At 51.5% G+C, this 18,132-nt stretch overlaps 1 protein-coding gene across 14 annotated transcripts in view; it reads right to left on the reverse strand.

Annotated features, from left to right (window-relative positions):
* Positions 1-18,132, reverse strand: part of UBE2F (ubiquitin conjugating enzyme E2 F (putative)) — a 46,287-nt gene that overhangs the window by 742 nt on the left and 27,413 nt on the right. For 6 of the 14 annotated variants that reach the window (XM_069584010.1, XM_069584067.1, XM_069584039.1 and 3 more), the window contains 5 exons: positions 15,475-15,542; positions 8,111-8,181; positions 6,271-6,328; positions 5,002-5,034; positions 1,972-2,034 (listed from right to left, as the gene is read on the reverse strand). In XM_069584010.1, the coding sequence (XP_069440111.1) occupies positions 1,972-2,034; positions 5,002-5,034; positions 6,271-6,328; positions 8,111-8,181; positions 15,475-15,542 (293 nt within the window). Of the gene's footprint in view, positions 1-373; positions 408-1,971; positions 2,035-3,965; positions 4,588-5,001; positions 5,035-6,270; positions 6,329-8,110; positions 8,182-15,474; positions 15,543-18,132 lie in introns of those variants that run through there. The other 8 variants (XM_069584026.1, XM_069584084.1, XM_069584058.1 and 5 more) reach the window with 2 other exon arrangements.

Below are 18,132 nucleotides of genomic sequence, written 5' to 3' on the forward strand. Positions count from 1 at the left end.
ATCAGGGCCGTGAGTCATGGGAGAGTGACTCTCTGGGGACAAGTGAGGCACCCCCGAGCCAAGGGCCCCCGTGAGCTCTGGGGAGTGTGTGGAGGGCCCAGCCTCATCCCCCGGTAACCAAGGGGCAGGATGCGCAGAGACCCGCGGGCAGAGTGCTGCCTCCCTGCCACTCGGGGTGCCGGGGTGGGGATGCCAACACGCTCTGGGCGTAAGGGAACTGAAGACCCTTCGTTCTGCAGACGGAAGAGATGCCCAGTGCGGTCAAGGTCCCCACGTGGGTCAGGCCAGTGCTCTGGACCGCAAACGGATTCCGGCTGCTGCTCTCGGGAAAGCCCTGTGTCCAGATCCACCCTCCCAGGACCCTCCTACCTACCATCCAGGTGCGGCGGGCCATCAGGGTGCCAACCCTGCCCGAGAGAAGAGGGGGCCTTGAACAGAGTCGCCTCCTTGGGCAACAAGCAAAAGCTACCTGGCGCCGGGCTGATCCCTCAGGTGTAAAAAGGCCGTATGGACGCAGGCCCCTCCCAGGCCAGCACGAGCAGGAAAGCCACCTCCCATCTGAGCCAACGCCGCAAGTGTGTCCCTAGGTCTTCTCTCTCTAAGGTTAGGAGCAGAATTCCCCGGCCTTGCAGGACTGGGAAGGGCCCCGGGACTGTCTGAGCCACAAGAGTACTTGGAGCTCGTTCACCTCAGAAGGCCTGCCCACGTTTGCTGGGGCAGCGTGTGAGCTCAAGGTGGGTTCCCAACTGCCCTCCTCCCCGCACTGCTGCCCACAGGGTGCCCCCCTTCACCAGCATCCAGGGACACACACAGCCCGGGGCCTGACGAGCGCCCTCTACTGGTGACCAGGAGGCCTCAGCAGGGGCCACTAGGGAGGCCGTGAATTCACTCTGCAGGTGGGGGCGGGCTCTGGGCTGAGGAAGGGGAGATCTGTGACCGGCACCAGCTGGCCCAGGGCTGCGCATAGAGCCCCTCACCAGCCCACAGCCGACACAGGCTGCACGGGAGCCCTGGCCGCCTTCAGCAAAACTCACAAGATCCACGTCCACAGCGCCCCGAGGCCCACAGTACCATCTGCTCCCGGGGCCAAAGCTCTCGGGGTGGAGTGATGATCCCACCGGCAGCCCCGCCCTCAGCGTGACCGCGGGAGCACAGGTGCCCCGGCCGAGCAGGAGGCCCTTCTGGTCTCCACGCCCCTCCAGATGAGCAGTCCTCCCCAACAGGCCCTGCAGCCCCCCCCTTGCTCCTCTGTCTGAGGCCGCCGAGAAGGCCAGGAACTCCGGGCTTAAGTCCCGAGCTCTGCCCCCTCCTGGCGGGTCTTCTCCCTTCTTTTTGGCCTTGCTTTCTCACAGCAAATGAAGGACAAGGTGAGCCCCTCCCGCGGGGAGCTGTGGGCAGAAGGAATGGGTCTTGGGGCAGGCGGGACAGAGCCTGCAGTGTGAGGGCTGGGGGCCGCCTCCATCCTCCTGCCTGCATTCCTACACTGTCACGGGGTGAAGCAAGAGTTGCCTGTTGTCAGTCACTCACTGAACTCTGCTAGGAAATCACACCTTATAGGAACACCCCTGTCTGACCTGGGATCAAACACCTTCCTGAGACCAGGCACATTGATTATAACACATCAATTATAAATGCTTTAAGCTCCAATCCTGGGTTCCACCATTCTCAATTTCATCCTTATCTACTCAAGGGGGCAGTTAATTCTCTTTTTAGGCTTCCCAGGTGGCACCAGGTAAAGCATCCGCCGGCCAACGCAGGAGATTCAGGTTTGATCTCTGGGTCGAGAATATCCCCTGGAGAAGGAAACAGCACCCCATGCAGTATTCTTTCCTGGAGAACCCCATGGGCAGAGGAGCCTGGAGGGCTACAGTCCATCGGGTCACAGAGTGAGATACAACTGAGCGTACACTCGCACACGCAATTATATTTTCACCAAACACATCAACCTAGAATCTTCTGTGAATAGCTTACCTTGTCTCGCAAATGATGTTCCGCAGCTTCAATATTCAATGGATCATCAAAATTCAACAGATCCTTAAAAAGAAAGTCAGAGTAAACAGTGGAAAGAACCTGTTTTTCTGCTGTTACCATTCTTCATTTTATGAAACAGGCAACAGAAATTTAATCAGCAAATGTTAGAGTGACCCAGAGAGTTGAGAAAACTGCCGAGAAATAAAGTTCTTTTGATGCAGAAGCATTGAACGCGAGACATTTTTTCCAAAATGGTGATTCATGGTTGACTGAGAGAAGGGTGGAATGTGTACAGATGACTTTCCACAGTTTGGTGAGGAAATAGCAATCACCTTAATTTCTAATGCTATTTCTTATAATTGGGGAAGGACAAACCACTCTCAATATGAGCATCTATAAATAAAAATTGTTTTTCCTTAGAAACTCATTTTCCCCTTGATTTTGCGATTAACAGCTGTGCCTGCTATGCTTTCATTCTGGTCTTGCCTGGGTTCCCCTTCATCTTTTAACTCATCTCCACAAGCACTGCACTCGCAACCCAGGAGGAATGATGTCTGGACCCAAACTGGACAGAGGACAGTGCCGTTAGGTCAGCGTTCCCTGGCCTGAGGAGGGAGCACCTTCCCACCTCAGAAAAGCCCTGGGAGAGCTCCCCTCCTCCCGTCCTTCCACCGCCCGCCTCTCCACCAAGAATAATAAGCACAGGTCTCAGATCGGGGGCCACATCTAATCTCCACACTATCTACTCCTCTTCTGAAAGACCAGGGTAGAAAGATTTGTCCTTATGATAAGTCACTGCTTTCCAAAGCCATCACTGGATCATTGTAAAGAAACGGTATTTCTCCTCCGCAGACATGTCTAACCTGGGGACTGCATCCCTGATCTGGAAGTAAACAAGGCTGTGGCCAGTCTGTCACGAATAGAGCAAGGAACACCTGCAACTCCACGACCATTTACAGCTGGGAGATTAGATTCCAAGTCCTAGAGACAGGCAGGAGTGTGAAGCATACAGAATAGAAGACTATACCAAACACAGAATTCTTCGTCTTCTCAACTGTATAGTGAATATATGAGGCATGGAAGACTCTCTTGTGAGGCTCTGGGTGTTTTATTTGCTCAAGATGACAGGACAAGGATGCAGGGGACTGTCTTGTGGGCTGTCCAGGATGGGCTTATTTTCCTGGAGGGACCTGAGGTTTTACTCAAAGTAGCACAGCTTCTTCTTGCCCAAGGACAGGTCTTTGAAATTTATTTCTTTTAAAGCTCCTTTATGATCAAATATATTTAACTTATATGCAGAGTACATCGGAGAAGGCACTGGCGACCCACTCCAGTACTCTTGCCTGGAAAATCCCATGGACGGAGGAGCCTGGTGGGCTGCAGTCCATGGGGTCTCAAAGAGTCGGACACAACTGAGCGACTTCGCTTTCATGCATTGGAGAAGGAAATGGCAACCCACTCCAGTGTTCTTGCCTGGAGAATCCCAGGGACGGGGGAGCCTGGTGGGCTGCCGTCTATGGGGTCGCACAGAGTCGGACACGACTGACGTGACTTAGCAGCAGCAACAGCAGAGTACATCATGTGAAATGCCGGGCTGGATGAAGCACAAGCTGGAATCAAGGTTGCTGGGAGAAACATCAATAATCTCACATATGCAGATGATAACCTTATGGCAGAAAGTGAAGTGAAGTGAAGTCGCTCAGTCGTGTCCGACTCTTTGCGACCCTGTGGACTGTATCCCACCAGGCTCCTCTGCCCGTGGAATTCTCCAGGCAAGAATACTAGAGTGGGTTGCCATTTCCTCCTCCAGGGGATCTTCCCGACCCAGGGATCGAACCCAGGTCTCCCACATTGCAGGCAGACGCTTTAATCTCTGAGCCACCGGGGAAGCCCAAAGAGCCTCTTGATGAAGGTGAAAGAGGAGAGTGAAAAGTTGGCTTAAAGCTCAACATTCAGAAAACTAGGATCATGACATCCAGTCCCATCACTTCATGGCAAATAGATGGTGAAACAATGGAAACAGTGACAGACTTTATTTTTGGGGTTCCAGAATCACTGCAGATGGTGACTGCAGCCATGAAATTAAAAGACGCTTATTCCTTGGAAGAAAACTATGACGAATCTAGAGAGTGTTCTAAAAAGCAGAGATACTACTTTGCCAACAAAGATCTGTCTAGTCAAAGCTATGGTTTTTCCAGTAGTCATGTATGGATGTGAGAGCTGGACTATAAAGAAAGCTGAGCACCAAAGAATTGATGCTTTTGAACTGCGGTGTTGGAGAAGCCTCTTGAGAGTCCCTTGGACTGCAAGGAGATCCAACCAGTCCATCCTAAAGAAAATCAGTCCTGAATATTCATTGGAAGGACTGATGCTGAAGCTGAAACTCCAATCCTTTGGCCACCTGACGTGAAAAACTGACTCATTGGAAAAGACAGTAATGCTGGGAAAGATTGAAGGCAGGAGGAGAAGGGGACGACAGAGGATAAGATGGTTGAATGGCATCACTGACTCGATAGACATGAGTTTGAGCAAGCTCCAAGAGTTGGTGATGGACAGGGAAGCCTGGTGTGCTGTGGTCCATGGGGTTGCAGAGTTGGACATGACTGAGCGACTGAACTGAAATGATGATCAAAAAGTCAAAACTCAAAGAAACAGCTAACTGTGAAAAGCCTAAAGGTTGGTGACTACATGCTCCTTCATCCAAGCCAGGGCACCTGGGAGTGAAGCAGAGTGGAGTGTGGGGCGGCCATTCCCCTGGGGAGCCTAACCCAGTGGAGGAGACCACAGGGAACGGAGCTGGCTTGTGGTGCCCCCAAGGCAGTGGGGACACTCTCCTCTCCCCTCCCTCTGCTCTCTCCCCACGGGTCACTTCAAAGCACCCTCAGTTCTTAACTCACTGTTCTTCTGACTCACAAAAGTGCCAAAGAAGAGAGGGGTTTAGTAATTCCCTTGTGTTATCCTTAACCCTATCTTTAAAACCGGCAGACAGAAAAATTTTTTTAAATTTGGAATTTTGGTCAACATACTTACAGTAAACAAAGAGTTTAATCCCCACACAACATCCTGAAATGAGAAGAAAGAAAAAAACAAGTTTCAGGTGAGGGTGGTCTCCAAGAGATGAACCAGTAAATCAGCATATTATGAAGGTTAGATTTTTCAAAGTTGTTTTAAAAGGCAGGGCCTAGAGAGTTAATCAGCAAAGAACCACGGGGAAACGGAGCCTGCACACAGGCCCAGTCCTCTCAGGCCCCCCTCGCCACCAGGGGCAGCAGCCAATGCCGCAGCTCCATGACCAGCTGCTGCCCGCGTCTCCTGGCCTCGGCACAGACTGAGGCCTGAGCGGTTCCAGGGAAGACGGCCTTTATTGTCCATACCTCACTGAGCCAAGGTGCCGTGTGTGAAAATGTTACGGGAGAGAGAGGCAGGGAGACAGCGTGTGCGCTACGACAGGCAGCCCAGAGCCTCAGGCAGGCCGACGTGCTGCCCGCGGCCCTTCAGGTTAAGAGGAGGGGGACGGTCACCACGAAAACGGCCTCGCTCAGAAGGCCACATCTCTGCGCTGAAGCCAAACGCAGGCTGGGAACACCACTGCCCCCAGACCCAGTCTGAGCCGAGTGCTCCTCTGGGCAGGACGAACCCCACGGCAGACAGGCAGGGGCTGTGACACCGTGGAGCCACTTCACTACTCAAAGAAGATGGTGGAAGTCAGGGAGCTGCTTGCCACTCACTGAACACTGGCCAAAAGCCGGGACGCTGCTGCTAAGGGTCAGCGAAGAAAGTCAGGGGGCCCGGGGGCAGCAGCATGGGAGAGCTCGGAGAGGATGCACAGCCCGTGGCGCCACGTGGGTGCCAGGACACACCCCTGGAAGCCCACTCGAGCCACGCTGGCAAAACACCTGGGGCCACTTCCTGAGCCCCTATGGCTCCCTGCAGCCCCCGCCCCAGAGAGGCGCCCCCTCCAGCACACCTGGCCACATCCGCCACCCCTCCTCTGTCCCCACCCACTGCTAGCAAGTCTGCACTGAGTTAGGGGAGACCACTGTGCAAGCCTGGGGAACAGCAGGATGAGCAGGACAGTGAAGCATTGCAGCGCCCGTGGCAAAGGGCAGAGAGGGCCTGACGCCCCTCCAACCCGCTCAGGGAACCGGGGCGGGGGAGCCCCGGGAGGGCCGGCAGGCGGTGAGGGCAGCGGGAGAGGGGAGGGTGGCCAGCTGTGTGGACGGGACAGCGTGCACACTGCTGTCCTCCCGGGAGGCTCCTCCCAGACGGGGAGGCCCCGGGCAGAGGTCCGCACTTCACCTTCAGCGTCCTTGTGGGGGCCCAGCCGGTGCCGTCGATCGAGTGTTCTCTCAGTAAGCTGAAACAGACGGAAAAGCAGAGTGGTGAGTGAGGTGCGGCCAACAGGCCCACCAGCCGCAGGTGCGCAGCTGGGCGCAGTGGCACGGAGCGGCTCCTGTCCACCGGGCCCTTCTTTTCCTCTGTGGTTTGCAGTCTCCGTATGGCTGAAGGACCAGGGAAAGGTGTACAGATACACGTACCCTCCAGTGGAACAGGAGCCTATCCACACACACACGCACGCTTTGCTCCCTGCCAGCCTGAGAAGTGGCAAGCAGCCTCCCCTTGCTTCCAGGTGCTCGTCTCCCATCGCCACGGAGACCAAGCAGTCCCAGACGTGTTCTGCCCACTGTGTGCCTCCTCCTCTGAATCCCCTACTTGGAACCAAAGCTCATTTTTCCAGTGGGGGGGCCCATCTTTTTCGTATCAATTGCAAGGACTGTTTACATACAAGGGGTGCAATTGTGCTGATACTTTCTTTTTCAAATTGTGTGTTTTTAATTTTAACGTGGCTAAATCTATCAACTATTTCCTTCATGGTTTCTAGCTTTTGTAGCAGGTGACCATCTGTTAAATTCCTATTATATTTTGTTAATAACCTGATTTCTCAGAAGATGGCAGAAGTGACCAGAGAAACGCCCTCTCTGGACCCACTCTCAGTGGAGGAGGGGAGACAAGACACTTAGGATCTGAAACTGAAGATCACAGATTTCTGAAGTTTCAATACTTAAAGGGCAGATAGTTAAAAGGGAAGCTGTCTTTTTTAAAAAATACACTCATAAAATGTATTTTTCACTATCAAAAGCCAAAGTGGATGTGAAAGTGGGTATCCTCGTGCCTGCAGGGAGGACGGTTAGAGTTTGCACACGGCCTTTCACAGGTGCCGATGCTCTCTGCAGGGAGAAGAGGGTGGGAGGACAGGACCCAGAGGCAGGGCCTGAGGATGAGCTCACAGCAAGGGAGCACACAGCACGCCGGAGACCTGCTCCAGATGGAGCGGCTGGGCCACCGGGTCACACGGCTGCCAGGGGTGGGCAAGGACTCGGCCAGCGAGCCAGCTCCAGAGCCCTGCAAGCTGCCTCACTGCCCTGCCAGAGAACGTGCGGGACACAAGACAGACACAGCCCACAGGCTAAACTGACTTGAAGACCACCTCCACCCCCACCCTACACGACTTCTTCGGTTCTCTACGTTAGCAAGCTCTAGAAGCAGGAAATGGCTGGTTCCCGGCCATCTGGCCCTGGAAGGGCAGGGCCCTAGGCACCACGGATAAAAAGCTCCAGGCATGTGCTCCTGTGCACATTGTTTTGGTAAAGAGGACGCTGAGAGAACTGCCTGGCGGTCTAGTGGTTAGGACTCCGCACTTTCATTGCCAGGGCCTGGGACTGATCCTGGCCAGCGAACTAAGATCCCATAAGCCACGTGCGTGCAGCCAAAAAAAGTAGAAAAGAAAAACCACAAAAGAGGACATTTAAATATAAGTGGGGCAGTTTTCTGAAGCCTGCCATCCACATTATTCTCCCACTGTGAATTCCATTAATCATAGTTTCCCCTTTTATCTAAAATCAACCATGTGGCAGGAGTGTGCCTCATTAAAATAAGAGGGGACGGGGTAAAGGTCGTTAGAGGGGGCATCCTGGGTGGATTGCAGAGGCCAGGTAGGGATGGGGGAGCCGAGAGACTGCTCCAAAGCCTCCTGACTCCAGGCCCAGCCTCAGAGTGTCTTCTCGGGGGAGGTGACCCCTGGGAAGCCCAGCCTCAGGCAGTGCTCAGAGCACAGGAGACAGGAGGGGACAGAACTCACCTGAGACATATCTCACCGGTCTCGGTGATGTTGGGGTGCCAGATCCTGGTCAAGCATTTCACTTTGGGAGGCTGCAACACAGAAGGAAGAGATCACAGGCGCTCCAGAGCCTTCTGCGTCCCCCATCCAGCGCCGTTTTACCGCGCACTCCGGGCTTGTCAGGCAGCAGCCCCAGACCCTGCAGCAGTGTCTGCACACCGCGCGCAGCGCTGGTCTCGCTGGGGGGGCTGCTGTCCCCGCACAGGACCCCTCCACACTCCGGGGCTGATGGCAGATGGTGCTGGCCGCTGGGCTTCTGCCCCCTGCCCCTCCTGGTGCCCCGGCTGTGAAGGAGCAGCTACAGAGGCCTGGGGAAGGAGCTCTGCACCCCCAGACCCCGCCGTGAACCAGGAGCCCCTAGACTCCCTCACGCTACGTGGCTGAGCAGCTGGAGTGCTGCTCCCTACAGCAGCGCTGGTGCCCTTGGTGGGTGTTTCTGAAGACGCTGTTGTCATTTTCCTGGTCTAGATATAAGTCCTGGTCCACTTAACACTTAAAAGAGGGAGAGAGACTGACAAAGATCATGTGGGAAAAAGACACATCAACATTACTTAGGATGGAGCGTGTTTGGATAATGTTCTCTTAGTCTTACTCTATTTTAAAACCGATCACACTCATCTAAAAAAAAAATAAAACGAAAGATACTCATATGTGTGTAGACAAAGATATAGCAGTCTACCCAGAATAATTCCTATTAACTATGATGCACATTTTGGAGCCTCTTTTCGAGGCCATACACACAGGTGTGTGTGACGCACAGTCATTTTTCTTTACAGAAGCAGGGAAACGTGCTGTACATTTTTTTCACATTTATTCTTGTCATCTCAGACGCCTTTGGGCGTCCATGCATTCCATGGCACAAACACTAGCATTTAGCAAGCCAGTTCCCTGTGACCCAACACTTAGGTTCTTCCCACTTCTACTACGAAACTGCTCAATCAACGCTATCCTCACTCACATCGGAATGAAATACTTCACTGGGATGAAGACCAGGAACTGGGGGGGGGGGGGGGGGGTTCTGGCCAGAGCACTGCTTCGGATTCAGTGACAAGCGTGCTCGCCTCCAGGGAGGTCACATGCCCACTCTTGCCTGCAATGGGTAGCCCCTTCCCCAGGCCCAGTCCACTGCAAGGTCACCTTGGTTTGAGGAGCATGACAGTCGACTCTCAGAATCTCACCAGACAGGTCATCTCACAGATACAAAATCTTTGTAATGAAGATTTTTATCTTTGAGACCAAATCTAGAGAATATATCACCATCCAAATCTTCTGTACTTTTTCTAGTACTTTAATAGTGTCACCTTTCAAATCTGTATAAAACAAACATTTTTAAACACTTTTTTCAGTACCCTCATTAAATTTTCTTCCTGATTTCAAAGCAACATGACATCAACAGATTCCCCTGAATGATTAGTCCAACCAAGTAGAGGTGGGTATCTGAGGATTACAAAATTTAGGATCAGTAGAAGCTGAAATCAATCTGAATATTCTCTAACTTGCTTCTCTGCAGGTAAACAGGAAGGCATCTGACAGAGCAAATACTAGCAGAGCCTGCACTCTCAGCAAGGCCTTCAGGCTCAAGAGGAAGGCCAGCCCTGCTGGCACTGTGCGCGTGGTGGATCTACTGGGCACAGCAGCCTGCAGGGTGGAGGCACCACTGGCTCAGCGTCTGGAAGGACAGAAGGCCCCTCCCTCCTCTGAGGCCCCGACACACTGTCACCTGCCTGGTGTCCCTGCAGCTCCAAGTGTGGGGCTGCACCTGCCCTCTCCCCGCATCCCTCACACCTTCCACAGCTGGAGGCTGTCGATGGCCCTCTTGACAGCAGTGCCCCAGAGAGAGAGATCTTTGCACCACAACTGGGGACCAGATTCTGACACACACTTTTCACCCTTTTTCACTTTTCAATAGTCTGTGAACTATTCTCACAGACCCCTACCACCTCCAAAACCAGACTAACAAGATGCACTCAGCTCCAGCTCCTACCTCGGGGGCTGGCATCACTAGCCATCCTGTCACACAGCTCAGGGTTTGCACATGACAAAGGCCACACTGCAAATCAGTGGGGACAGGGGTGCTTCAGGGGTTAGCTATTCAGAAAAGTACAGTCAGCTGCTCGCAGAGAGCTTTACATAACATAAACAACACAGAACTCTAAGAGTACCAGAACAAACACAGATGAGCTACCTCGGGGTCTGAAGGCCTGTTATAAGCATTCCACAGCATGAAAAATTCAAGAAGGAAAAGTAGATTTGGCTACACCTTAAAACAAAAAGCCACAAGCTTTTACAGAACAACAACAAAAAGACAAATGAAAATGCGAAAATGTTTATGACACAGCTAAGTAAACTAAGAAAAAAGTTTCATTTAATTTCTATATAGGAATGCTTATAAGAAAAACAAACATGACAGAAAAAAAAAGGGGGGCCAAGCACACAATAATAGCCCATAAAAGACATACACAGTTAATAAGGAGGAAGAAAAACTTAGCATCCTATTTAAGAAATGAAAATGCAAATTGCATTTAGATATTATTTATTTCTTTCCAAAAGAGCAAAAAGAAAAAAATAATGAAAACATCCCATGTTGGTCAAGGTTTAGAAAAAACAATTTTCACACACTGACGATCTCTGGAAGGTAACTGAATCATATTGATTAAAAAGCCTTAAAATCAGCATCAACGACTCAATACCTGTGATTGCACTTCTAAGAATTTATCCAAAGGCAGCAAGCAGCAGACACGCATGTGCTGCTGCCCAGGACCTGCGTCACAGCACTGCTCATTCCAGGGGCCAGCAAACTACAACCCTCGGACCCAACAAGCCCGAGCTTGATTCCAAGTGGCCTATGAGCTAAGTGCAGCCTTTATATTTTTAAAGGGTGTTTTTGTTTTTTTTTTAAAGAATGTATGACAGAGATCATATATAGTCCACAAGGCCTAAAATATTTACTGTTTGGCCCTTTACAAAAGTTTGGCTCCTATTATCAAACATTGGTCACCCAGTGATCAACCATAAAGGATTAGTTTAAAACCATGATACATCACACAATTCAGTGCTCCTACTAAGGATGATATAATTATATACTAACTGACAAGAGAAGATACGTTCTTATGATCTGATGATATATTGTATTATGCTGCTGCTGCTGTGACTCGGCGACCCCATGGACTGTAGTCCACCAGGGTCCTCTGTCCATGGGATTTACAGGCAGCAATACTGGAGTGGGTTGCCATTACCTTCTCCAGAGGTCTTCACTATCCAAGGAGCGAACCTGCATCTCTTGCACTGGCAAGTGGATGCTTCACGGCCGAGCCACCAGGGAAGCCCACGTTGTACTACACTGTAATGTTAGAACCCCCAAGTCGCCGAGCTACGTGTAGCATGATGGCACTTGTATGTGTGGTTAGATATCGTGCATAACATCCATCAGAAAGTTAGTGATGATCATCTCTGATGCTGGAGAGAGACAACAGATGACTAATATTCTATTTTTGCATAGTGATTTTTTCCTCAATTTTCTATGGAGTATAGAAATTACCCTAAAAAGAAGAGGGGCCAGTGGGCATCCAGGTGCTGCTGGTGGTGCCCCCTGCTCTCCTGGAAACGTGGCAGGAGCACACTTCCTGGCCCCTTTAGGGCTGCCCGCAATCATGCTGCCTGATGTGGTTCTATCACATCACCTCACTTCCAGGAAGAGAGAAAAGCCACATTCCTGCCTCCTGCCTCAGGACGCGTCCTGCCTCCCACAGCTCAGGTGACACACCAGGGGAGCCGCGTGAGGCCCCAGCGTGTGAGACCATGGCCAAGCTGCTATCTGCTCCCAGGCCGCCTCCTGCTCTGTGCATTCCCACACTCTGGGGTGTCACCATCGTGGCATCACCACCCTGGCTTGTCACCGTTTCTGGGTCCAGAGGCTGAGCCTCTTCAAGGCCTCCTGACTTCTCACCTCCAGCCCACAAGGCCTGACCCAGAACCCAGAGCATTTTAGGAGGTCGTTAAACGTCACTCCATCCTTTCAGCCAACTTCTAGAGCTGAGAGAGACTGCGAAGCAGCTGGAGACTGTGACATAAAGTTCAGGGATCAAAGGACAAAGAATCAAAGGAAAATCTCCATTTTAGCTTCCGGGGCAGAGAGCTGGGGGGTGGGGTGGGGGGTGGCAGGGGGTGAGGGGATACCAAATAGGTGTTTTCTTTTTAAAAAAGTTTATTCTAAAATAATGATGTACTGATGCTTAACTGATTAAAAAAGCTTCATTCACAGTCTTAAAAACTGACCTTGATTGCAGGAACCGTAAGCATAAGGGGTTTTAAAGAAAAAAAGTCCTTATAAAGTACAGAAATCCTATAAACTGTGATGTAAAAGCAAATGAGTTCTGAGAAAACTCCACAAAGCCCTTTTAGGCTGACTTGCTGAAAACCGGCTGTCTTTCCTCACTCCAGTGAAACGTGAATTCCTTAAAGTCTGCTCTCAGAATTGCTACTCCACATGCCTGGAATCTCTATATTTTCAAATGTTGGTTTATTTTCCACACCACAAATTTCTTGGGGGCCGAGAATGTACCAACCACTGAACAAATGTGAGCCACATGCCTGGTGTGGCCACCTCCGCCCAGCAGTGGAAATACAGTGAGATCAACGCATCCCCAGACTCCTCCTTCGGGGAGCAGACAGTCCAGTGAAGAGAGACAGTGAGAACTGCACAAAGGTGAACTACTAACAAGGGGAACACCGCCACCTCTGCATCTACGAAGCATGCCACCTCACGTCTCCGGGGACAGGGCCGCCCTCTTCGCCCTGCAGTGAGCTCACGGCTCTGGCTGGCCCCTGCCTGCAGAGAGGCAGACAGAACACGCAGAGGCCCTCCCGGCAGCAGGGTGGGGTCTGGATACACCTGAACAGCCTGGTCTCTCAGTACTTCCTGGCTGGAGAACACAGGTTTTGTTCCCAATGAAAGAGGACCAGCCCTGTCACTTAGAAATTTTCCAAAGGAGGCAGAAACTAAAATAGAAAAATGTGAGATCTTTATAAGCCACCAGTTACTAGAGGGAATGTATCTTTGAGGCTCAATGGTTTTCTATTCACTACTTATTTCATTTCTGACTTCATTTCTTAAAGAAGTCACAGGGACAGGGGAGTATGACAAACACTTCTCACTACGAAGTGGCGCCCAGATGTGCTGGGAAGGGCACACGTTAGGAAGGCGGGCGGCTCTTGACAAGAATCGGCTTTGGCAATGGAGACACTGAGACCAGTAAGGCCAGCTAAGTAAGTTCTTACCTTTCCTTTCGGAGCCCTAACTTCCTGATGGGCATACACAGGAATACTGAGGTCACCCAACGACTAGAGTGTGACCTAAGCAAAATGAGCGGAAGCACCTGACACGTGGAAGCCCGAAACACACCTCTGTTCCTCCCTTCCTGTCCTGGCTCCCTACTCTCTCCTTACACTGGGAAGAAGACACTCTGCCACCAAATGATGCCCGACACACGCCAACAGCAGTTCTCAGCTTCCTCGAGGCTTGTTTGGAAAGTTCACCAGCTTACACTAAACCCTGTGATCTATCCTCCTCCCCTGAAATTCCCTGCTTTTCTGAACGCAGTATCGCAAACCTACGACCTTTACCTCTCTTCAGAGAGAGGGCGCATGTCCAGGAAGCCAGAGCCTGGAGTTTTAAGTACTGCAGGTCTGGTTGTTTCCAGAAACCATCAAAATAGCCCCACATTCAAAACATGTGCCTGTAAAGCAAGCTCTCACACTGCTCCTGCCTGAGGAGGTGCAGGCTCCCCTGCCAGGGACCAGGGCAACAGGGAAAGTCTCAGCGGGCAGCTGGGTGGGCGGGTCGACAAAGGCCTGGAAGGCGCATCCTCCTATCTTTGTGTGACAGCTAAATTTCCTTTCTCTTTTTCTTAGATTGCCAACTCTTCCACATTCTCCAAAAGGGCTTTGAACATACTAGCCCAGTAGAGATCGATTTCCATACAGGAAAGTTTGGCTTTAAATAGACAAGTGTTAGAGCCACTGAGCATGACAGCTGGGGTCGGGGCTGGAGAGGAAGCGCAGGAGGAGGGGGACAACCCCACTTGTCAGAGAGGAGGGAGCTGTTGCTGAGGGGGGCAAGGACCTGAGCGGTGCCAACTCCCTCAGCCTCAGACTCACAGGAGACCGAATTTTACCATTAGACTTTTCTTTGCTGCTCAACAGGCCTAGAGAATGTGAAGAAACATGGTGGGAAATAGACATATCAATATGCAAAATCTATAAAATCGGTAGAGCTGGCCAGGTGGCAACCCGGAGGCGCAGAGCCTGGGCGGGTGTCCCACGCCCTCTCCTCAGGGGGGTGTGGGGTTGTTCGGAGCCCTCACGGATTTCTCACTGCTGTAATGAAAACGCCCCTCAAAACTCACACCTGGGTCTTCTCACTTCTCCACTATTTCCTGACCCCAAGTCTTCTTTCCTCAAGTCAACCTGGTCAACCTGCCCTGTACAAAGGCTGCCGGTTCTCATTTCCTCAGCTGTCAGCACAGCAGGAGACGGGTCTTGTTACCCAGAACCCCTGCCCCAGTTGTGCTCGAGCCGATCCAATTCTAGCTTTCCTCAGACCCTTAACTGGCCCTGACCACTTTCCAAATATGACCTTCTCTCCTCCTTCTCTGAATTCTCCAGCTTCCTATTGCTGACCGATTATCACTGTCTGCTACTTACTACTTTCAGCACTTTATGATTAATTTTCTACCCTTTCTCTCACTTTCCTACTTGGTCAGCACATCCCTAAAAGCAAAGACGAGATGTAACTGCACCGGGCACAGCTACTGCCGGAGGGCCCTTGAAGGATCCGACATGCTTACAGGGGTGCAAACAAACACTCGTAGTTTAAAACCATGGGTTGTTTTCCTTTTCCAAAAATCTAAAACACGTTTTATACACTTCTCAAATTTTGGTGTTATACCATAAGCAAACGTACAGTTTTAAATAAAATGCTCTTTCCTCCAGTGTCAGAATTTAACAAGACTTGCATGAGATACACGGGCAGATCCCTGTAAACGTGTGGCCTCAGGACAGTAATTCCAGCCTCAGTAGAACTGCACCCGGCACAGACTGCCCAGCACACAGTACTTGCAAATGTGCGCTGAGAAATGAACCTCTCTACTAAAACCCTAAATACTGCTGGTGAGGGGCATTAACCGCACAAATGCCAGCCATCCGTGCTCAGTCCCAGGACCGGGTGGGCCGCATGTGGACACGATGCTGGGGAGGGGACCGCCAGGCCCGGTGACAGCCAACCACCACGCGAAGGGGGCACAATGACTCAAGAGCAGGCTACTCACCACCATGTTGTATGCGTCAGGAACTTCAGTTTCAAACTGAAATTTTCCACCCTGGTAGTAACCCTCATCTATCAAAAACACAAAACAAAACAAAGAAATCCTTTAAATTAAAAAAAAAGTAAACAAAAGGCAAGCACTATGTTAGGATATGGCATACACAGAGAACTAAGTGTTTAAAAAGAGGACTGCCAGGCTCCTTTGTTACTGCAAGCTCACCCCTGAACTGACGGTACGGGTGAGCCCGCTCTCCTCCTGGTGGGCAGTGCCCTCGGGAAGGGGGAGGCATCTTCTGGGAGCCTGGTTCCCCTCCTCCTCCGTCCCTGGAGCAGCCCAGCCCTAATCGCAGTGCTCGGGGCCTCCCCTCAAGCCTCTGGCACACCTCATGACAGGCTGCTGTCCTGCCTCAGCTCTTGGTAGTCTGTCTGCTGCTGGCCTCCCCATGAGAAGTCAGTTCCAAGGGGCAGGCAGGCAGATGGCCGTGTCCTTTCCCACCTCCCTTTCACAACCTTTCTCCTGCTCAAAAGAGAAGGCACACTGCTCATCCAGCCTCTCCCTGGGGCGCGCTGCACCAGGGGTGATGCGTGCCCACAGCGGAGCACCCTGAATCCAGGCCCAGCGTGGGCTTGTGCTTCTCTCCATCTCACACCCACTTCTGTTCAGGGCACAGGACGGCACTAGAGATAAGATGTCACGGTTCACACTGGAATGTCTTGAATTCAGATACACTGTGGAGCCTGATGGCAGGGATGGTTAAATTTCATTTAGTCACTTCAATCCTAAGACTGCTGTAAAGGAAAGTATCACCCCTGTGAGGAGCAGCAGGCAAAGCGGGTGCCAAGGAGCACAGAGAGGCGCCCTCCTCCACATGGTAGTCAGCCCCACACTGCACCTCCCCACTAGGGACTGAGCATGGGCGTGGGGTGGCTGTCAGATGCGTATCTTCAAGTTTTAAAAAGTCAAGGCCTCATCTGAGAGAGAGTGGTTTGACAGAGCTGGTTCTGTCTATCGATGCATATTTCTGATAAAATGAATGAGCTAAATCTGCATTCACGAGCTTTTGTAAGGCCCACGTGTTTAATATTGTAAGGGTGTGATAATACTGTAATGGTATGATAAAATTACTATCAATTTTCTCAGTGCTTCCTAGTATTTCAGGTATAATGAAATGAAATGTCATTGAAGAAGGACAGGTATGATGAACGGTCAGCTAGCTGGTGTCAGGAAACTGGTTTTGGGGCAACCTCAGAAAATATGACACAAAGGGACCCCAGTGACCCGGTCTGTAAAGCCATTTCCAACCAGCCGGCTTTCAACTCTTTGCCATCAACACAACACAAGGAACCCAACCTGGTCGTCAGCTGAAAGATGACGACTTATCAAACCCCTTATATGATTTCTGGCTCCTGACTCTGAAGCCCAGTGACACAGCAACAGTGACAACAAACGCCTGCCATGCCTGCCTACTTATTCCCACAAAGTTTTCAGCGGCTACACCTAGGAAGGCAAAAGGAAGGAAGGAAACGGACACTGAGTGAGCCCTTCTTTCCAGCATTAAGTGATACTGTTCACAAACACCTAACTGAATCAGAGGAAAATGCCACCAGTAACCTCGTCATTCCCAGATGCATTTCAGATAAACTGCTATTTGGTGTAACAACCATCAAAGCTTGCAACATATTAAAGTCATTATTTACTGTACAACATTTGAGGAGCACCTACTATGTGCCAGGTACTGTTCTAGACAAGGGTTGACACACCAGTAAGACACGTTCCTGGCCTCGTGAAGCTTATATTCCAGACGAAGGGGGACAAAGTAAATAAGTAAATCATACAGCAGAAAGTGAAAAAGAGCTAAGGGGCTAGGAGGTGGGAGGAACTGCAGTTTAATAGGACCTGAAAGTGAAGGCTTAAAGGAGGAGGAGAAAGGAAAGCAAAGTGAGACCCCTGAGAGGGCTTGATGCATTCCAGGGACTTGGCAGAGGCCAGAAGGCGAGGCAGGAAGGAGGAGCTGAGGCTGGAGAGGCAGCAGGCCCACCCACAGGCCACTGTTAAGCACACCGGCTTTTACTCAGAGTGAGGCTGCAGGGGGGCCTTGGGCAGAACCACAGAAACAGTGCAGGTGAGACTGTACTGGTTAAGACCAGGCGAGAGCTGTTGTAGCAAAGGTCCCATGAGAGGGACACTACCAGGATCTGTGGACAGAGGAGGCTGGGCAGGGAAGGAAGGACCAAAGTGCCGGCTCTCTGAGTGTGACGGGAAAGGGCAGAGCTGCCGCCTCAGAGACAGACAGCCTGTGGAGGGCACAGCTGCGAGACCTAACATCGGATGTGAGATCCACCTGAGACTGCATGTCCACATCCTCATGGAGACATTGATGGGAGCATTGGGGAGAAGCTGGGGCTGCAGGAGCATGGTTGGGAGCTGTGCATGGAAGCATCCAGACTTCATGAGCTGGCGAGGCCCTCAGGGACCTGACTATGGTGGACCAAGGACAGGACGAAGCCCTGACGGGCCCCCTGCTTAGGGGGGTTAGAAGGCAGGACAAGAAGGGCAGTAGTGGCAATGGAGGAAAACCAGGATCTAGGAGCTGGCACAGACAGCTGTAACAGTCAGTCACAAGATCAGGCTCAGCACCCAAGGGCCTTACATTACAGAGCT

This window comes from Ovis canadensis, chromosome 1, assembly GCF_042477335.2.
Source record: "Ovis canadensis isolate MfBH-ARS-UI-01 breed Bighorn chromosome 1, ARS-UI_OviCan_v2, whole genome shotgun sequence".
NCBI lineage: Eukaryota > Metazoa > Chordata > Mammalia > Artiodactyla > Bovidae > Ovis > Ovis canadensis.